Source organism: Podarcis erhardii (genome assembly GCF_964252035.2).
Source record: "Podarcis erhardii genome assembly, chromosome: 18".
Taxonomy (NCBI): Eukaryota; Metazoa; Chordata; class Lepidosauria; order Squamata; family Lacertidae; genus Podarcis; species Podarcis erhardii.
Window position 1 is genome coordinate 8,039,726 of NC_138516.1, and position 21,917 is coordinate 8,061,642.

General features: G+C 49.9%; 1 protein-coding gene across 3 annotated transcripts in view; it reads right to left on the reverse strand.

Annotated features, from left to right (window-relative positions):
• SBNO2 (strawberry notch homolog 2) overlaps positions 1-21,917 on the reverse strand; it is a 107,704-nt gene that overhangs the window by 72,624 nt on the left and 13,163 nt on the right. For all 3 annotated transcript variants that reach the window (XM_081846029.1, XM_081846030.1, XM_081846028.1), the window contains exons 2-3: positions 3,553-3,802; positions 1,982-2,067 (exon numbers count right to left, since the gene is read on the reverse strand). In XM_081846029.1, coding sequence (XP_081702155.1) covers positions 1,982-2,067; positions 3,553-3,681 — 215 coding nt within the window. In that variant the 5' untranslated portion in view covers positions 3,682-3,802. The remainder of the gene's footprint in view (positions 1-1,981; positions 2,068-3,552; positions 3,803-21,917) is intronic.

The window sequence follows — 21,917 nt, forward strand, 5'->3', positions numbered from 1 at the left end:
AAATTGATGGCAACCAATAAGCAAAATTCTGTGCAGATTGCCAAAGGAGGGGGTCAGGCTGCGCCCTGGCCAAAGGCCTTGGTGGAACAGCTCTGTCTTGCAGGCCCTGCAGAAAGATGTCAAGTCCCGCAGGGCCCTGGTCTCTTGTGACAGAGCGTTCCACCAGGTTGGAGCCGCAGCCGAAAAAGCCCTGGCTCTAGTTGAGGCCAGCCTAACCTCTCTGTGGCCTGGGACCTTCAAGGTGTTTTTATTTGAAGACCGTAAGTTCCTCTGTGGGGCATACCAGGAGAGGCGGTCCCGTGGGTACGAGGGCCCTAGATTATTTAGCCGTGGTTCCTGCACTGCAGGGGGCTGGACTAGATGGTTTTTGGTGGTTCCTTCCGACTCAACAATTCCATGCTTCTATGTTTTTAAGAGTTGGGAGTTTGCAAACCCTGGCGTGCAGCTGGAAGGGATTCCAGGCACCGGCACAGTATGTATGTATGTATGTATTCATACATACATACATACATACATGCCCTGTCCATCCGGCTAGGTTTCCCCAGCCACTCTGGGTGGCTCCCAACAGAGTATTAAAAACACAATAAAACATCAAACATTAAGAACTTCCCTAAACAGGGCTGCCTTCCGATGTCTTCTAAAAGTCAGACTATTGTTTATTTCCCTGACATCTGATAAGAGGGCGTTCCACAGGACAGGCGCCACCACCGAGAAGGCCCTCTGCCTGATTCCTTGCAACCTCACTTCCCACAGGGAGGCAGCCACCAGAAGGCCCTCGGAACTGGACCTCAGTGTCCGGGCTAGACGATAGGGGTGGACACGCTCCTTCAGGGATGCTGGTCCAAGGCCATTGAGGGCTTTCAAGGTCAGCACCAACACTTTGAATTGTGCTCGGAAACGTCCTGGGAGCCAATGTAGGTCTTTCAGAACTGGTGTTATATGGTCTCAGTGGCCAGTCCCAGTCCCCAGTCTGGCTGCTGCATTCTGGATTAATTGCAGTTTCTGGGTCACCTTCAAAGGTAGCCCCACAGAGAGCGCATTGCAGTAGTCCAAGCGGGAGATAACCAGAGCATGCACCACTCTGGCGAGACAGTCTGTGGGCAGGTAAATGGGTTCCAAGTCCCCGCAGGGTCCTCCTAATGTCTGCTTTGACTACATCAGGGAGGGGAATGTCTGAGGCCCCTGAGATCCACTGCCCAAGTAGACTATAGTGAATTAAAATGGGAAGGTGTAGCCTGATACGAATAAGGACGCTTCCACGGTATGTGGTGAACCAGGCAGCAATGCTGGTGCCGCAGAATAGGGGGACAGCGCAGGGAAAATGACACCCAAATGATATACACTGGCTCAGCCCGCCCCGAGCCAGCGCTTCATGAACTCCATTAAGCAAGGTCGAGAATTTAAAAGGGAAGCAGCCGCCAGCTCGCAAATACCAAGGCAGGCAGGTGGAGGTCAGACAGGGTCGCTCACCCCTGCTCCATAAAAACGTACTCTCTGCCTGGCAAGGCAATATAATCTGCATATGATGGCAGAAACGTATCGGGGAGGGGGAAATGCACACACACGCACACACAAGATCACGGAACAGTAAGGCTGGAAGGGGTCCCCCAAAGGTCATCCAGCCCAACCCCATGCCACGCAGGAACCACAGCAAAAAAACCTCAGGCAGCTGGCGCCCCCAAGCTCTTTCTACAAACATGCCACCTTCCCAGGAGGTCCGGTCCACCGTCGAACGGCTCTCGCCACCAATAATTTCTTCCCGAGTCGCCGTTCTTCAATAAATCGGGGTCCCTTCCAATGCTACGGCTCTGATTCTGTTTTGCTACGCCATTTACAGTGGTACCTCAGGTTACATACACTTCAGGTTACATACACTTCAGGTTACAGACTTTGCTTTGGGCTGAACTCTTTTATTTCGCACACCGAAGCTTCGCCAATAAAATTGCATTAGCCGGTACCTCTCCCGCAGCGTAGCACTTACTGGTTGTCGCTCAGGAAAGATGGCGCCGAGTACGAAGCCGATGAATAGGGCGCTTGAGTCCACCAACTGGAAGCAGAATTCTGAAACTACAAATGAGGCAGATTCAGTAACGGGTCGCTCACGACGAGGACGACTTAAACACACAACACGTAGCATAGCAGCAGTTACTGAGGGCTGTACCCACGTCAGTCTTACTCAGAGATGTTGAAATGGATGGGCATGACTAACCATGCGATGGTCACCTCCAGGCTGGACTACTGTAATTGGCTCTACGCGGGGCTGCCCTTGAAGCTGTCCCAGAAACTCCAGCGGGTGCAGAATGCAGCAGCGAGGCTCCTCACAGGGTCTCTGCCATGGGAGCATATTCACCCAGTGCTTTTCCAGCTGCATTGCCTCCCGGTGGAGTACAGGGTCAGATTTAAGCTGCTGGTTTTGACTTTTAAAGCCCTTCACAGCCTAGGACCCTCGTACCTACAGGACCGCCTCTCCCGGTATGCCCCACGGAGGACCTTAAGGTCCATATATAGCAACACCCTAGAGGTCCCAGGCCCTAAGGAAGTTAGATTAGCCTCAACCAGAGCCAGGGCCTTCTCAACACTGGTTCCAGCCTGGTGGAATGCTCCAACCCTGGCGACCCCTCACTCAAGGTTTATACAGGCGTCCCGTCCCCCCAATAAATAAATACAGTTGTACCTTGGAAATCGGACAAAATCCATTCCGGAAGTCCGCTCGACTTCCAAAACGTTCGGAAACCAAATTGTGGCTTCCGATTGGCTGCAGGAAGCTCCTGTAGCCAATCGGAAGCCCCACTGGGCATTCAGGTCCCAAAGGAAGGTTCACAAACCGGAACAGTCACTTCTGGGTTTGCGGGGTTCAGGAGCCGAAACGTCCAAGTTCCAAGGTGTTCGGGATCCAAGGTACGACTAAAATCTGGATGTGGCGGGAGAGAGTCCTCGTGGCTCACGAGGAGACCCTTCCCAGAGTCTGGAGAGGGCAGAGGAAGCCCCAAAGCTTTGATTCTAGCTGTGGATATTTTGGGGTACATTATTTTTGGCACGGATTGAAGAGAGGGCGGCAGAGAGGGCGCTTAAAGGGCACTTAGAAGGGGCTCCCTACTTTACATGATTTCACCTATGCGTGTGGGGAGTCCGGAACACAACCCCCGCATCATTGGGGGGACACCCTGTGTGCCAAACCTAGGAGATGACATCAGCTCCTGGTACCAATTACTCTGGAGCAGAACAATACAGTAAAACTCTGAGGTCCAGCTCCGAGGGCCTTCTGGCAGTTCCCTCTCTGCGAGAAGCGAGGTTACAGGGAACCAGGCAGAGGGCCTTCTTGGTGGTGGCACCCTCCCTGTGGAATGCCCTCCCAACAGATGTCGAGGAAATAAACAACTATCTGACTTTTAGAAGACATCGGAAGGCAGCCCTGTTTAGGGAAGTTTTTAATGTTTGAGGTTTTATCGTGTTTTTAATATTCTGTTGGGAGCCACCCAGAGTGGATAGTGAAACCCAACCAGATGGGCAGGGTATAAATAATAAATTATTAGTATGATCAGTATTACTCACCTCTAGGGTGGGCATGCTTAGTTGGGCCGGAAGGGTAGGCACCCCACAAAACATGTTGACCGGCTGCTGGTGTGTGCAAGGGGGGTGGAAGCTTTTCCCGCCATCCATGGTGAGGGCCGAAGAGGGCATCAGGCTTCTTGCCGCCTCATGGAGGAAGCCGGGGATGAAAAGAGGGTTCCCAACTTGTGCGCGGTGGATGCGGAAAGGAGAGTGAGCGGCTTCACCGGCACCCTCCTAGCTGCAACATGCCCTAAAGGAGCGAAGGAAGGAGGAAGGAAGGCAGACGTTAAAGACGCTTTATTGTCCTGTGTAACATGAGTCCTCTGATGTGGGGTCTGAGCTCCGTCTTGCAAACCGTCTGTTCTTACATTCTACAGTTTCATTTTTTTATATACAGTGGTGCCTCGCAAGACGAAAATAATCCGTTCCGCGAGTCTCTTCGTCTAGCGGTTTTCTCGTCTTGCGAAGCAAGCCCATTGACGGCTTAGCGGATTAGCGCTATTAGCGGCTTTTAGCGGCTTATCGGCTCTTAGCGGCTTAGAAAAAGGGGGGGAGGGAAAAAACTCGCAAGACTCGCAAGACGTTTTCGTCTTGCGAAGCAAGCCCATAGGGAAATTCGTCTTGCGAAGCACCTTGAAAAACGGAAAACCCTTTCGTCTAGCGGGTTTTTCGTCTTGCGAGGCATTCGTCTTGCGGGGCACCACTGTATATATAAATTTTTTATTGGTTCTTAACATACGAAATTATAAAACATACCACACAAAATGATCACTAATACAATCTTACTGGACTTCCATCAGCACCTCTGATTAACTTCCGTCTTACATCACTTCTTATGCAATTTCCTAACTTAATACTGTCTTCATGTCTCTTAACCTATCTTCTCTCCATTTCCATTTTAACAATATTTCCATTCATACTTCTCACAGAACTTCTTGCAAACCTACAAACGTCGTCTGAGCATCACAAATACTTTTCAAGTAGTCAGTAAATTTACTCCATTCTTCGGTAAACTTCTGGTCCCTCCGGTTTCGGATCCTTCCTGTTAGTTTGGCTCGTTCTACAATTTCATTCAGCCAGTATGGATGGAGAAAGCTGATTTGATGTGTATTGGGGTTGAGACACCTTGCAGGTTCTCCCAACCCTGGGCTGCGTGTTAGAATCGTGGGGTGGGAAGGGACCTCCAAGGGTCATCCAGTCTGACCCCTTGCATTGCAGGAATCTCAGCCACAGCTTCCATAGCAAATGGGCATCCAACCTCTGCTTAAAAACACCCAAGGAAGGAGAGTCCCCCACCTCCCAAGGGAGACCGTAGTGGCGCTCCAACAGAGAGACCTTCCCGCAGTTCACAATGACTCCAATTTTGCGGAAAACCCACAACCACAGTGGCTGCCCTCAACCTCCATCGCCGGAGGCTGAATGCTGGGGATCCCAAGTCAGGAGAGCACTGCTGCGACGGCGGTGAGGTCCCCCTCCTGCCCGTTTCCCCCCAAAGTTTGGCTGCTGCGCGAACACGTCACAGGCCTCTGGTCGTAGCTAGGGTCTCTCTGAGGAGATTTCACCCCTCCCATATCCAAGAATCTGCTGATGTTCTCTGCTGATTCTCGAGAGAGGAGGGGGCAGTTTCTGCTCTCTACTTATTCCGCTCCAGCCTCACATCAAAGAGAGAGAGAGAGACTGAGTATTAGAGAGAGATCGTGTGTATAGCTAAGGTTGCTGCTAAGAGCAGCTGCAGACACTCAGTGCAGTTAAGCATTCATTTTCGTTTAGACCTCATTTAGCTCTGTACATAGTTGTGTATTATAGTTGTAGATAGAATAAAAGAAGATATTCTACAGAGCTGCTCTCCGAGTCGTTTATGCTCTGCTGTGCTCTGCTATACTCTGCTGTGCGACGACTGTCTTCTTGTTGGAGTGAATCCGGTGCTCACAACTCTAAGCTGTGAGTCCACAGCACTTTGACCTGTTCCTGTGCAGAAGGTGGTCTCTGGAAGTGCTACCCAGCTCGCCTAGCCCAGTCGGGGCTGAAGTGTGTGAGTCCAGTTGGTGGCACTGGCTCAAGGGCGATGCTGACACTCTCCTGATGTTCAAACAAAATAAAAAATAAAAAAAATTCCTTCCAGTAGCACCTTAAAGACCAACTAAGTTAGTTCTTGGTATGAGCTTCCGTGTGCATGCACACTTCTTCAGATACACTGAAACAGAAGTCACCAGACCCTTCTATATAGTGAGAAGGTGGGGAGGGGTATTACTCAGAAGGGTGGTGGGATTGGGTGATTGGCAGAAAGCTGTGATGAGCCTGTTGACGACTCTTAACGACTGCAATAGGTCTTACAGGAAAAAGCAAGGGGTGAGAATGGGTGCCAATCACCCATTCCCACCACCCTTCTGAGTAATACCCCTCCCCACCTTCTCACTATATAGAAGGGTCTGGTGACTTCTATAGAAGGGTGACGTGCATGCACACGAAAGCTCATACCAAGAACTAACTTAGTTGGTCTTTAAGGTGCTACTGGAAGGAATTTTTTTATTTTTTATTTTGTTTTGACTATGGCAGACCAACACGGCTACCCATCTGTTCCTGATGTTCAGAGAAGGGTCTTGCACCACAGGGCCTGGGAACAACTCCGCGTGATGCGCCAGAGCTCCGAGGCAAGAGTCTGTGGCCTGGGGAACAGCCGGTTTCGCAGATCAGCTGCTGCCACCACCTCTGCCTTGAGGTCTAAGATGCCTGGAATTCTTTGGAATGCGACAAAGCTATGTCGTCGGGACTGATTTCACAAGCCAGGTTTCCCCTTCTGTCTGCGACAAACGGAAAGAGAAACCAGCTGCACGTGGGCAGCCAAAGGTACCCGAAGATTTGCAGGAACTCTGCTGTGAACTCTCACCATTAACAACTTCCATTCCAGATGAATGGCTCATCTTTAAAAAGGCCAGGCTAGTGATGTATGGAAGTGAGAGCTGGACCACAAAGAAGGCTGATCGCCGAAGAATAGATGCTTTTGAATTATGATGCTGGAGGAGACTCTTGAGAGTCCCATGGACGGCAAGAAGATCAAACCTCTCCATTCTGAAGGAAATCAGCCCTGAGTGCTCACTGGAAGGACAGATCCTGAAGCTGGGGCTCCAAGACTTTGGCCACCTCATGAGAAGAGAAGACTCCCTGGAAAAGACCCTGATGTCGGGAAAGATGGAGGGCACAAGGAAAAGGGGACGACAGAGGACGAGATGGTGGGACAGTGTTCTCAAAGCTACCAGCATGAGTTTGACGAAACTGCGGGAGGCAGTGGAAGACAGGAGGGCCTGGCGTGCTCTGGTCCAGGGAGTCACAAAGAGGCGGACACGACTAAACAACAAAAAGAAATGGGACCGAGTCCAGCACCCTGTCGTCACAGTGGACAACAAAATACTGCTGGCAGTGTTTCTCAGACTTGGGTCCCCAGCTGTCGCTGGACTACAGACAGTGTTCGAAATCTCCTAGGCGCGTTTTGCAAGTGGCGCAGATCCAATTGCGACCCCGTGGAGATCTCTGGACACCAGGCTGGCTACTGACATCTCCATCTGGCTGGCCCCTCCAGCTTTCTGAAGCAGGGCAGCAGAAGAATTTGTTCCTTGCATTAATCTCCCACCTTTTTCTCCATGGTTCACCCCCCCAAGTTAATCCCTAAAACAACCCTGTGAGGTAGGTCAGGAGGCTGCGACTGTTTCCAAGGTCACCTTGTGAGCTTCCTGACGGAGTGGGGATTTCAAGCATCATCTCCTAGGTCCTAGTCTGACCCTCTAACCACTACACCCCACTGCCTTCCTAGAGTCCTTCTGCCATGGGGCAGATCTATAAACTAAGTAGGTAAATACCAATAGGGAAGAAAGAAAAATGTCACTTAGAGAAGGATCTGAAATACTTAATTGAAGCCTGAATTTGTTCATTCTGGATTGTTTTATTTGGCGTCTTAATATGTTGTCAACTGCTTTCTTTAAACTATAAAGCGGTAGAGAAATGAATAGTAATAAGAAATCTCATTGTAAAAAGGAAACGGCGCCTGGACTTTCCATTGTGGCGAATGCAGCCTAGGTTTTAAGGTGCCATTTGACGATTAGTTTATATATCTGAGTTTCTAACACTGAAAAAATGAGGTGTCAAAGACAGACAGAGAGAGGGAGTTAACGTCACAAACTTTTGCCTCTTCCCCACTAAGTGGTTTCATCCCCGACAGATCACTGCTAACGGATTCTGGCCCCCAGGAGGGAATACGCCTTCCAGCTTGGCTCAACAGGACAAGCCTTCCTGAGAGCCAGCTAGCCTGATTTTCTACAGGTCCACTCCTCTCACCTGTGTAAGAAAGCGATTACCGTATTTTTCGCTCTGTAAGACTCCCTTTTTCCCTCCTAAAAAGTAAGAGGAAATGTGTGTGCATCTTATGGGGCGAATGCAGGCTGCGCAGCTATCCCAGAAGCCAGAACAGCAAGAGGGATTGCTGCTTTCGCTGCGCAGCGATCCCTCTTGCTGTTCTGGCTTCTGAGATTCAGAATATTTTTGTTCTTGTTTTCCTCCTCCAAAAACTAGGTGCGTCTTGTGGTCTGGTGCGTCTTATAGAGAGAAAAATATGGTATTTCCGTTGTGCCTTGGTTCATGCACTGAAAAAGGCCGTCTGGAAGCCACTGTCCCGTCCCCCGTCCCCCCGCTCACTGCTGTGAACAACATGCACCTCCAGTTTAGCACTGTGCCCTTTGCCAACATTCAGCATTTCCCGCTTCGAGGTGCCCAGACTTTGCCAACGCTCAGCCTTTCCCGCTTCGAGGCGCCCTGCTAGCAAAACCTAGGAAGTTTGCAGAAGCCGCAGCCACAGTATCGCAGAACTATCAAGGCGGAAGGGGCACCGAGGGTCAACCCCCTGCAAGGCAGGAACCTTCTGCCTAACACGGGGCTCAAACCCTCGACCCCGAGAGTGAGTGTCTCATGCTCTACTGGACTGGAATTGGAGCTGGCAAAGCGGGGGAGAGAGAGGAGGAAGACACCGAATAATTTAAGGTTTGGGAAGCTTTAAATCTCTCGCTTGGCTTCCTTCCTAAGCGAGCAACACATGGCTTGTCCTTTACGAGCAAAGCCATCTCCTTTTTTACGACGCCGTTAAAAGAACGCAGCTAAAAGACAGTAGCTGTTTAAAAGGTGTCAGTCTGTGCTCTTGAAAGACGTCCAGCCGTTCCCAGCTGCTGGGGCCGCCGATGTCCTTTGTCATTACAGTGGTACCTCGGGTTACATACGCTTCAGGTTACATACGCTTTAGGTTACAGACTCCGCTAACCCAGAAATAGTGCTTCAGGTTAAGAACTTTGCTTCAGGATGAGAACAGAAATCGTGCTCCGGCGGCGCGGCAGCAGCGGGAGGCCCCATTAGCTAAAGTGGTGCTTCAGGTTAAGAACAGTTTCAGGACGGACCTCCGGAATGAATTAAGTACTTAACCCGAGGTACCACTGTACTTTAGAACCACAGAACTTGTAGCGCTGGAAAGGGCACCGAGGGTCCTCTATTCTGACCCCCTGTGATGCAGGAATCTTTCGCCCAGCGTGGGACTCGAACCCACAACCCGGAGACCAAGAGCCTTGTGCTCTGCAGACTGAGCGATATGGACACTTTATAGGAACTGGAAGGGTCCAAACTAATTGGAAAAGCTTGCAAATAACAGACAGGCTTCGCATTTAAATACGTAATGTGACGAATTAATATGTTTAATGCTGAATTGCAAAGAAAGGAAGATGTCAAGTGATTAAGTTAATTTTTAAAGAATATAGGTTTTGGAAAACCGTTAAAATGATATACACTGAAATTCAAACAGGGGGATACAAGGAAGTCATGTAAGAATGTTATTAAGTTTGGTTTAAATACGGTTGAGATTTATGTTTGTTTTAAAAAAATATCTGGAAAATTGATTTTAAAAAATTGGAAAAAAAGAAGAACCGAAAGGGTCCATATACTATTCTCCGTGTTCCCTTTGGCGGCAGCAAGGAAAGAGGCCCTGGAGGAGGGCGGCAGGAAGTTCCTCCCCCCTTTAAAAAAATAAAAACAAGAGGGGTGCATGATCTAATTCAGGTTTTATTTAGTGTAAGCATGTCGTTTATTCTCTCTCTCTCTCTGCGTAAATACTATTATTATTATTATTTATTAAATTTGTATTATTATTAATTAATTTTTTTAATCGTGGTTTTTAAGTTGCATTCATTCAACTTGTTTTTATTATTGGTTGTTAGCCGCCCTGGCTGGGGAGGGCGGGGTATAAATAAACATCATCATCATCAATTCCCGCCTGCTCTGACTGGCAGCTGCTCTCCCAGAATCGCGGGGTCTTTCCCGTCAACCGATCTGCAGTCCCCTTAAAAAATAAATAAATCTGGAGATGCCATGGTGTAGAAGGTAGAATGGAGGTAGAATTCAGCATCATTGGACGGGCAGGGGGAGAAATCTGAGCATTTTAAAAAAATGTTCAAGTTTCTAGCCCTCAAGCTGCTGGGACGATATACCCGTGGCGTGGAATCTCACAAAAGAGGAGGCCAGTTCTTTTTTCTCTTTTTCTATTTTGAAAACGGCGTTCCCGGTTCCCAGGAGCAGAGCAGATTATGAATAGATTATGCAAAACCACCGTATGGAGGCAACCGTTCTGCATAATTCATGCAGGACGAAGAAGCGGGAAAAGAAATATCTCTCTGTACAGACAGGGGTTCGAGAAAGGTGAACTCGGACTTACGGTAGATTCCCCCCCTCTCAAAGGCAGCCAGACGGTGGTGCCTTTGATAGCATCACAGAACTGTCAAGCTGGGAGGGACCCCCAAAGGGCATCCAGCCCAACCCCCTTGCAATAATAATAATTTTTATTTATACCCCGCCCTCCCCAGCCAAGGCTGGGCTCAGGGCAGCTAACAAGCAATAATAAAAACAAGTTGAATGAATGCAACTTAAAAACAAGATTAAAATACAACATTGAAATATTAAAATGCAGCCTCATCACAGGAGGAGAAAGGAAAAAGGAAGAGGGGGAGGGAATCCAATTGGCTCCAAGCCAAAGGCCAGGCGGAACAACTCTGTCTTACAGGCCCTGCGGAAAGAGATCAGATCCTGCAGGGCCCTGGTCTCATGAGGCAGAGCGTTCCACCAGGCCAGGGCCAGTGTTGAAAAGGCCCTGCCTCTGGTTGAGGCTAATCTAACTTCCTTAGGGCCCGGGACCACTAGGGTGTTGCTATTTATGGACCTTGAGGCTCTCCGTGGGGCATACCGGGAGAGGCGGTCCCGTAGGTACGAGGTCCTAGGAACTTCAACTAAAGAATCCAAGACAGGTGGCCCATCTCTTTATCTCTTCTTCTTTTATACCCCAACCTTCCTCCATAAGGGGTGTCGCACACGGTCCTGCCCCTGCTTGCCTCCTCGCAACAACCCTGAGAGGTAGGACAGAGAGGAGGGGTGGGATGACTTATTCTCAGGCTGAGGGCCACATTCTGCACCAGGCGGGCCATATAACAGTGGCTGGCAGGGCCAGAGGGGAAAGTGAGTAGGTGCAATGAAGGCAGATCTCACTTTTGTAAGGTAGGCTTGTTTCTAAACACACAAACTTCTCTATCCTCCATCCAAGCCAGGGGTAGGCAACCTAAGGCTCGTGGGCCGGATTCGGCCCAATCGCCTTCTCAATCCGGCCTGCAGACAGTCCGGGAATCAGCGTGTTTTTAATGAGTAGAATGTGTCCTTTTATTTAAAATGCATCTCTGGGTTATTTGTGGGGCATAGGAATTGGTTCTTTTTTTTCCTTCCAAAATATAGTCCGGCCCCCCATAAGGTCTGAGGGACAGTGGGCCGGTCCCCTGCTGAAAAAGTTTGCTGACCCCTGATCCAAGCCAACAAAGAGTTCGAAAACACGTTCCAGCCAGGCCAAACCACCAAAGGAGAATCCATTGGCTTCCTAGAGTCCTTCTGCTCTATAAATGCAGGAAACAGACTTACTGCTCCATTGTAAAAAGGTAAAGGGTATAGAACCCCTGGATGGTTAAGTCCAGTCAAAGGTGATTATGGGGTTGCGGCACTCATCTCGCTTTCAGGCCAAGGGAGCCGGCGTTTGTCCGCAGACAGCTTCCCGGGTCATGTGACCAGCAGGACTAAACCGCTTCTGGTGCAACGGGACACTGTGACGGAAACCAGAGCACACGGAAACGCTGTTTGCCTTCCCGCCACAGCGGTACCTATTTATCTACTTGCACTGGTGTGCTTTCAAACTGCTAGGTTGGCAGGAGCTGGGACAGAGTAACGGGAGCTCACCCCGTCGCGGGGATTCAAACCACCAACCTTCCGATCGGCAAGCCCAAGAGGCTCAGTGGTTTAGACCACAGTGCCACCCACGTCCATTGAGGCCAATACTGTCAACACGGCCGGCAGGGGCTCTCCTCTCTTGCAGACCGGGAGTTTCTCCCAGCCCTGCCAGGAGAGGCCGAGGATTGAAGTTGGGGCCTTCTGCACGCATAGCAGATGTTCTGCCACAGAACCGTGCCGATCCAATTGAGCTTCCATGTTCCATGGCAGCGTACCTGAAAGGACAGGTGCAAAAGGCGAATGGGGTAGGCCTGTTACTTTTTGTATTTGTGAATTTCTCAGCAGCTAGAGATGGTCAGAAAAGTGGAACGAGGCAGATTCTTGGTGCTTGCAATTCTTTATTTCTACACCTGCAATGGAGTCTTTTTCTCTTTTTTTAGCCACTACTTCTACTTTTTAATACGGGTTTGCTCCTCCTCCCCCCTCCCCCCTCCTTTTCCCAACTTTGCAAGAGCTTTTGATAGGAAATCTGCAACCGGCGATTCCCGTAAGAGCAGCTTAAGCCGGGCTTCCTTTACTTACGTTTTACGAAGGGTAACTTATTATGAAGAGTATAAAATCAATAGCGCAGAGGGAGAGAGAGAGAGAGAAAAGAAAAAGAGACCTCCCTGTTATTATCTGCTTTGCCACCCGCTCCTGGAACACTTAAGATTTCCAATTTAGGGTGAAGCTTCCTTCAACAGAGAACACTCACTCCGGTTGAGAAAGAGAAAGTTTGCCTGGTTATACCGGAGCCGAGCGGAGCAGAGAAATTCCAGAACAGCAGCCAGGGGTGTGCGGGCGGCAAATAAAAATTCCGTTTCAAGTTTCTAGCCCTCAAGCTGGAATGGGAACTGAGAAAGTATATTATCAGCAACAGCCGGGGGAAATGTCAGAATCTCGTGGTAGACCAAGTTTCTGAAGCTGAGGCGAGTGGGATTTTGCTTTGACCTGCACAGCTTAAGCAAGCCGAGCAAATTCACGCCATTTATTCTACCTTTGCCAAAGACAACAGGAGACATTAGCGAGCTTGCTCCTGTGTGCAGCGTGTCAGCATTAGGGGCAGAGGGGAAAGAGAATAAAAAGAAAATAACCCATTGTCTTAATCCCCTAGGCCTGATCGCTTGGAGAAAAGGTCTTGCTCGCCATGGGAGCTTCCAGGAGTCCGCAGCACAGAACCATCACTTCGTTCTACGTTCCAAATGCAGTTTGAATAATTTTCTCCCCCACGAATTTGCCCAATTCTCTTTTAAAGCCATTCAGGTTGGCAGCTGTCCTTGCCTCCTGCGGAGGGAGTTCCACAGTTTAACTCTGCACTGCGTGAAAAAGGACATTTACCTGTCCCAATAAATCGGATGCCCTTTATAATTTTATAAACGTCTTCCTTGCCCTACAAAGCCCGAAACGCTGCAACCTCGGTTGCCCTTTTCGGAACCTTTTGCGACTCTGCAATATCCCTTTTGAGGAGAGGCGACCAGAACGGCCCGTAACATTCCAAACACGGTTGCGCCACAAGCTTGTATAAGGGCATTAATGACATCAGCGCTTTTACTTTCAGTTCCTTTCCTAATGATCCCTAGCGTGGAATCTGCCTTTTCCCCTCGCAGCTGGGTGGAAATCTTCATCAATCCAAGGCTCCTGGGTCAGTCACAACTAGTACAGACACACAGACACACACATACACACTTGCCCCAACATCACTCTGAACTGTGTAGGCCAGTGGCTTTCAACCGTGGCACCCTGGGGTGCCTAAAATGATGGTCAGGGGTGCCGCGGGCAACACTGGCCTCTGTCCCTCTTTCCTTCCCTCCCTCATCTGATGCCCTCTCGCATCTCTGCCTCCCCAAGGCTTGCACAGCTGTTTGTTGCAGCAGCCCTGGCTGCAAGCTCCCCAGGGGAATGGTGCCTATGGGGCTGGCCAGGGGGTGCTGGGTGCCAGGGGCTGAGGCAGCCTCGGAGTAAGCAAGCAAGTGGGCGAGGGAGCCCAGTCCGCCAGCCCTTGCTGTTGGGAATGGGCAGACATGTGGGAGGCCGGGCAGCCAGGCAGGCACCATGCTGGCGTTTCTTGTGCTTGCTGTGTGCAAGGCCTGCCTGAGAGCTGAGTGCCCAGTGCCGAGTTGGAGCCTTTCTGCCATGCAGGCCCGGCAGCGCCCGCTGCTGCCCCCCAAGGTAAGGTGCTGGCCTCACATTCACCTCTGGCCAGTCTCCATTGGGCCACTAAGGCTGGGGGAAATCCTCTTCCCAGGCCCCTGTGGGGCAGTGCAAGAAGGCACCTCTCTTTGGGCGAAGCTCAGAGATCGGGGCAGCAGCAGCGGCTGCCCTGAGGACTCCCAAGGAGAGGGGAGAGGAGAGGAGGCCGAGGGAACACTCCACAAGGGAAAAGGGTGAGGGGTTGCCAGCTCTGCAGGGAAGGGGGGACATAACTGGGTTCCTGAGCCCCACAGGGGTGTCGCAGGAAAAGAATGCATTTGGTCAAGGGAGCCGTGGACTCAAAAAGGTTGAAAACTCTGGCCATTTTGCTCAGTTCTCTGCAATCTGGAGCTCTCTGCAATCTCTTTTTGCTTTAGCCGCCCCGAACGATTGCAGGGACGCTTCCTGGACGCCCGAAATGTTTCTCCGGCCGTGCGAACGGAGCGGTCAGCCTCCCGAGCAGCGAGACTCTTGCTGAGCCAGCGTTCCCTAACAGGCACACCGAAATATGATCCCTCTGGGGCAATATTCGATTGCCCAGTGTGCGTTTAGAGGGGTGCCCAGCAGCTTCCAAAGAGGCGGCGTTTAATTATCCCAGCTGATAAGCTCTCAGCCGGCTCTGATAGATGGGACCACGGGCAGAGCGACGGTAAAAAGAAAACATGCTGCGAACCCGAAGGGTCAGGGTGGGGAGTAGTGATTTATACGTTCTGAAAATGCACGTGGTACAGCTCTTCCCCCAAGGGCCGTGGCGTTTCAGAGAACGCGGTTGGCGGGAAACTGGAGTTTTAGTGCTTCGCCAGCAGTACGCAGCGCAGGGAATACTTGCCTCACCTGTGGGAGAATCACAGAGTTGCAGAGTTGGAAGGGACCCCCAGAGGTCATCCAGCCCAACCCCCTTCCAATGCAGGAACCTCAACTAAAGCACCCAAGACAGGTGGGCTCATCTCTTTATCTGTTCTTCTTTTATACCCCAACCTTCCTCCAAGGTGTGTCACCTACCCTGTGAGGTAGGCCAGGGAATACAGCAGGGTTGGGGGACTTTTTCTCAGGCTGAGGGCTGAATTCCCAACCGGGGGGGGGGCACATACCAGTGGCTGGCAGGGCCAGAGGGGAAAGTGGATAGGTGCAATGAAGGCAGAACTCACATTTGTATAGAAGGCTAGTTTCTAAACACACAACCTTCTCTATTCTCCATCCAAGTCAACAAAGAGGGTCATGTACAGTGGTACCTCGGGTTACATACGCTTCAGGTTACAGACTCCGCTAACCCAGAAATAGTGCTGCTTCAGGTTAAGAACTTTGATTCAGGATGAAAACAGAAATTGTGCTCCGGCGGCACAGTGGCAGCAGGAGACCCCATTAGCTAAAGTGGTGCTTCAGGTTAAGAACGGTTTCAGGTTAAGTACAGACCTCCGGAACGAATTAAGTACTTAACCTGAGTTACCACTGTAGTCTAAATCCCACCCCCACCATGTAGGAATCCCAACTGAACATATTCTAGCTTCCGTCTGGGAGAGGCTGGTTAGGCCCACCCAGGGGACATGGGAAGAAGGGGGGAGCATTCACACATGCACTGCTATGTAGAAGGGGCCGTGGCTCGGTGACAGAGCACTGCTTCGTACACAGAAAGCCCCAGGTTCAAAACCCCTGGTAACTCCAGTTCTGGCTCAATATAAGGCATCTTTCTATGTACCTATTTAAAGCATTGCTTTATTTTATAATGAGGACTAGCGTCTTGCTTTGTTTTTAGGGAAAGGAGCGTTGCTCAGCGCCGGAACATCTGCTTTGCATGCAGAAGGCCACAGGGTTCAATCCCCGATAGGTCAATTCCAGGTAAGGCTGCGAAACGCACCCCACACCCACAAGCCTGCTGGCTGCTGCCAGTCGGTGCAGACAATATCAAGCTACATGGACCATTGATCTGACCCAGGAGAATGGAGCTTCCTGTCTCCACCGAAGTAAGTCTTGCAGACCCAAATCGTTTTACTTCTGGTGCAACCTGAAGTCTCAGGGTGGGTAGAATTAACTAAAAATACACTTTTATGAAAGGGGGGGCAATCAATAAACCATGAAACAGACGCAATAAAAGCATAATACGTTGCAGCTAAGAATTGCGTCTGCAGGGAGGGCGACTAAGAATTCATAAGTCAGGATATAAGGATAAACGTTAAGAGGAACTTTGAGGCGGCAACAGCTGCTCGGCAGCAGAACGGATGCCCTCGAAAGGTTGCAATCAGAGGTTTGATGGCCGTCTGTCCATTGCAGGCGGTTGGACTGGATGACCCTCAGGGGTCCCCTTCCAATGCTAAGATCCCGTGATTCTATGAGGAGGGTGCCCCCTTTTCTAAACCCCGTACAAAGGGCAAAGGAGCAACCTCAATTGGCAACGTGGCTTTTACCCGTCGCCCACCGGTGCCCAAGCCTACAAGCGCTGCCAACAATGTCCTCATCTGCTACAAGCGCACACCGGTCGCTCCTTTTGCTGAGAAAGCAGCTTGAGAAAAAGGTTTCCGTGCCTCCGTCTCCCTGGCCCTGTCGGTAGAGGAACCTAGGAGACTCGCTCACCAACACAATACTCTTCAATATACAAACTCGGCCCTCCAGATGTTTGGAGACTACAGTTCCCATCATCCCTGACCACTGGTCCTGTTAGCTAGGGATGATGGGAGTTGTAGCCCCAAAACAGCTGGAGGGGCCAAGTTTGCCTATGCCTGTTTTAAGCCAACCAGCCAAGAGATCAGCAAGCAGATTTCCACTCAAAATTTGACGGCAGAGGAAAAACCACAGAGGCTGCCTCTCCAAACTCCAAAAACGCTAGGAAAAAATGACAAACAGGCAAGCAAGTTTCAAACATGACAAGCCTTTTAACTCTGACTTCCTCAAGGCAACTTCTCCATTTGCAGAGGAGCAATTTTTTTTTTACCAGCGTAAAGGTCCGCTGGCTCACCGCTGCTTGATTCTGGATTAGCGGCTCAAGGATGAGCTTTTTGCTCTTTCGTGAGTTTCTACCAGAGGTCCCGCGAAGATGCAAAATGGCATTTGCAAACTCCGCGACCCAGCCTCGGATGACACAGAGCCTCCGGGAAGATTTCCGCTGGCTGATAAGTACGGCCCGCAGTCAGATCTTATCTGGGATGTCGTAGCCACACATCTCTGACTGGCTGTGACTACCGATTCTATGTCAGGACAGAAAACCCGCAGGATGCGTTCCTGGGCAATGAGATCTGACTTCCTGGAAATCCCAGCTCTCTTTAAAAATAGTCCCTAGCTGAATGGCTCCTGATCAGGAATACTGCGCCAGTGTATTTCCTACACTGGGCAGCACAGTTGGACTTGGCGAGCTTTGATGCCATTTTGGGGGAACCAACGAGCACAAGAGCAACACTCTCCTTTCCTGCAGTTTCCGGCAACTGAGAACCCAAACCACTCTTGAGGGCAGAGACAGAGCACAGCCAGAGTGGCAAGCAGCCCTCGATAGCCCTCTTCTCCTCCATTAATTTGCCTGTTCTTCTTTTAAAGCCATCCAAATTGGTGGTCACCATTGCGTCCAGTGGGAGAGAGTTCTGCAGCTTAACTCTCTCTAGGGCCTCAGGCAGGGACGCGGGTGGCGCTGTGGGTTAAACCACAGAGCCTAGGACTTGCCGATCAGAAGGTCAGCGGTTCGAATCCCTGCGATGGGGTGAGCTCCCGTTGCTCAGTCCCTGCTCCTGCCAACCTAGCAGTTCGAAAGCACGTCAAAGTGCAAGTAGATAAATAGGTACCACTCCGGCGGGAAGGTAAACGGCGTTTCCGTGTGCTGCTCTGGTTCGCCAGAAGTAGCTTAGTCATGCTGGCCACAGGACCCGGAAGCTGTACGCCGGCTCCCTCGGCCAATAAAGTGAGATGAGCGCTGCAACCCCAGAGTCGGTCACGACTGGACCTAATGGTCGGGGGTCCTTTACCTTTAGGGCCTCAGGCAGAGAGAAGTCTGTCCCCTTTCTGTGCTTAGCTTGAGATGGAATCAGAGGGCCCTTGGCTTTCGAAGCAGGAACTCTGCCAGTGGGCCTAAGGCCCATCCCCTTGGCCCCGAGGTTGCCGGCCGCGGCTTTCCAAAGAGAGGTGGCCAAGCACCGCTATGGCGCCGAACTGCCCCGATGCCAGCTTCGCCCATCTTGCGGAGCCAGGGGAACCCACGGCGCTTCCCACAGACGCAGGTGCGCCGGAAGCGGAGGGGAAAGCGCTCCTTTTTAACATGCTCCGAACGAAAAACCACTTCCTCAACCGTGAAAACCCACTGCTTGCTACTCCCTTCCCGCCAGCTGATAAGCAAAAATAAAGGGGGAAGAAAGTGTTTCGAAAGGAGAGAGAATGTGCTGGATCAGACCAGAGGCTGGTCATCTGCCAGGGATGGTCCTGCATTGTAAGGCTGTGGGAAACCAGAGCAGTGCATGGAAACGCCGTTTACCTTCCCGCCGCAGTGGTACCTATTTATCTACTTGCCCTGGCGTGCTTTCAAACTGCTAGGTTGGCAGGAGCTGGGATGCAGTTAAGCCGGATGTTTAACTGAGAATCCATCACAGTCAGTCCATCCTTTGAAAAACAAGACCCTTGTTTTACTTGATGCAACATTTTGGCGACTGCAACCCTGGGTTTAAGGAGCCATTTGGCGTCTAGCTTGTATACCTGAGTTTCTAACACCGCCAACGGCACCAGAGGAGACCACCACGAATCGGCCCGTTCCCTTCTCTCTCGCTATTTGAGAAAAGTCATCTAAGGTAGCGACAATCGCAAACACGCCCTGGCAGCCAACCCCGTCGGTTAATTGCTGGTTATTTTAAAAGCACACTTCCTCCTGCCTGCCCTGTTCTCGCTGCCAATCAGACACATCAAGAGGTGCCCGCAACTTTCCAGGATTAGGCCATGGTGCGAGGAGAATTCAGTTCCAGTGAGTCAGCCTCCGCCGGACCACACCCCATCTGGTGTTTCCCATCGAGTACCCGATCACCTTTGCTTATCCAGTCCCTTTTCTCCGTTTCGCTCGCGCAAACACAAAAGCAGAACACCCAGAGCAAAAGCTGCCTCCCTGTGCCCTACAAATGCCCTACATCAGTTAGCAGTCATGGAAAGTTTGCACCTAGAGGATTCCTACCAGGGTGGATTTGATTTAAATCAAGATTTAAATGGCTAGTCAGTAAGACTTGATTTAAATCTGTTTTTCTTTTTACAGAAAGACTCATTCTTACTGGCATCATCTTAATATTTACAACCAGGCGAATGTTTCATTTTTGGAATAATAAATTTTCAGAGTAGTTTTCACAGTTATATCGAAAATTACTGATTTGGTTATATACTATTAAGAAACTACTGTGAGGTTTAATAAGTTAACTGTTTATATTTGGACAACGTTTCTGCTGTGTTTTATTGGAAGGAGAAAAAATAATCATTTCCTTAACAACAATTTAAACAATTTATTTAACTAAAACAATAACATTATAGCGTATGTATCCATGTTTATTAACTGATGTGGTTAAACAATTAAAAAACACACACCTTAAGACTGAGTTTTAGCACACATGAAAAACTTTTTTTAAAATCCTTATTTCCTGATGAATAGCCTTTTGATGATAATGTAACTTAAATAACAAACTATCTTTAGAAAGATTTTTCCTCCAAAGGCATTTTATTTTAAAAATCCGATTTAAGTAAAAAAAAAATCCGATTTAATTTTTTTAAAAATCCAATTTTATTTTATTTTAAGTCATTGATTTTTATCCACCCTGATTCCTACGTAACAAGCAGATCCCTTGCAAGACCAAGTCCACAGGCATCGCTGTCTTGTCAGAGTTCCCATCCGCAGGCAGCCAAGCCCAAGATTCCATGCCTTTTAGCAGCAGCGTAGAGTGGTGCCTCGCAAGACGAAATTAATCCGTTCCGCGAGTCTCTTCGTCTAGCGGTTTTCTCGTCTTGCGAAGCAAGCCCATTGACGGCTTAGCGGATTAACGCTATTAGAGGCTTTTAGCGGCTTATCGGATAAGCGGCTTAGCGGCTTAGAAAAAGGGGGGGAGGGAAAAACCCCCGCAGGAACTCGCAAGACATTTTCGTCTTGCAAAGCAAGCCCATAGGGAAATTCGTTTTGCGAAGCGCCTCCAAAACAGAAAACCCTTTCGTTTAGCGGGCTTTCCGTCTTGCGAGGGATTCGCCTTGCGGGGCACCACTGTAAATCCAAGATGCCTCCCTGCACTTTTCTTTGTTAACGCAAACGTCAATACACTGGGTGCTAAAAGTCACGGGGGGGGTGAGCTTTATCCGAAGACGGGGCACTTAAGTTTTATCCCCGGGCCAGAGGGTTCTCGTGCCAAGCTCGTTTTTCACGCAAAGCTTGTTTCCCGTGCTGCTGCTTCTTTGGCGAACCCTTGTAGCCGAGTAAGATTGTCTTCCATAAACACGGTTTTAACAGTGAGTCCGTAAGTGACTGTGGAGGCCAATTCTGGATCCCCACGTCCTTCCACAGTGGGGACATTGGTTTCCAGGCAGGAGTTGATCCCGGTGAGGGTTTGCCAAGCGTGCCTTCCTCTTAGCACGTTTCTCCCTTTCGTCCTGAGTTCGAGTGTCTTCAAAGCCCATGACACCTTTGGTCAAGGCTATACTCCAACTGAAGCACTCGCAGGCCAGTGTTTCCCAGTTGTCAGTATTTATACTACATTTTTTTAGATTTGCCTTGAGACAGTCTTTAAACCTCTTTTGTTGACCACCAGCATTATGCTTTCCATTTTAAGTTTGGAATAGAGTAGTTGCTTTGGAAGACGATCACCGAAGATGCAGCAGACAGACACTTTGGGTTTCTTCATCCCACAATGGAATCGCTACAGAAGGCGGTGGGTTTGTGGGGGTCAGCGCCCAGGATGTAGACTCTTTCTGTGCAAGCAAATTTATTTCACACAATTCACATGCTGCTCGATGGGGTTTTTTTTTAAAAAAAAAAAGAAAACCTCAAAGTGGTTTGCAAAAAAGATATCAAAAAGATGAAATCAACGACAAGCTGAGATTATAAAACGCCATTGATGTTCTGCATGTCTGGGGTTGTTATTGTTTAGTCGTGTCCGCCTCTTTGTGACCCCCTGGACCAGAGCACGCCAGGCCCTCCTGTCTTCCACTGCCTCCCGCAGTTTGGTCAAACTCATACTGGTAGCTTCGAGAACACTGTCCCACCATCTCATCCTCCGTCGTCCCCTTCTTCTTGTGCCTTCCATCTTTCCCACCATCAGGGTCTTTTCCAGGGAGTCTTATCTTCTCCTGAGGTTGCCAAAGTATTGGAGTCTCAGCTTCAAGATCTGTCCTTCCAGTGAGCACTGGGGTAGGCTTGCCTAAACAAAAATGTGTTTACCAAGTGCCCAAAAGGGAACAGGAAAGGCACTTGTCAATACACAGGGAGTTCCAGAGTGAAGATCCTTCCCCCAAGACGGAAGGTTGAATGCCTCAACACGGGTTCAAATTATCAGAGAGGAGGACCAACACCAGACCACTGCAGTGTTAGAAATTAGCCAGGCACCAGGAACGTTTTGTGACTGGCAGGTCGAATTGTGACCACATGGAGATCTCTGGATGCCGGGCTGGTAACCGGGGGAAGCCAAACGTCCCTTAAAGAAGGATCTGAAATATTTCCCTTGATGTTGGATTGAATTTATTCTGGATTGTTTTATTTGACGTTTTCAATGTGCTGTAAGGTCGACGCGGGTGGCGCTGTGAGTTAAACCACAGAGCCTAGGACTTGCCGATCAGAAGGTCGGCGGTTCGAATCCCCGCAACGGGGTGAGCTCCCATTGCTCTGTCCCAGCTCCTGCCAACCTAGCAGTTCGAAAGCACGTCAA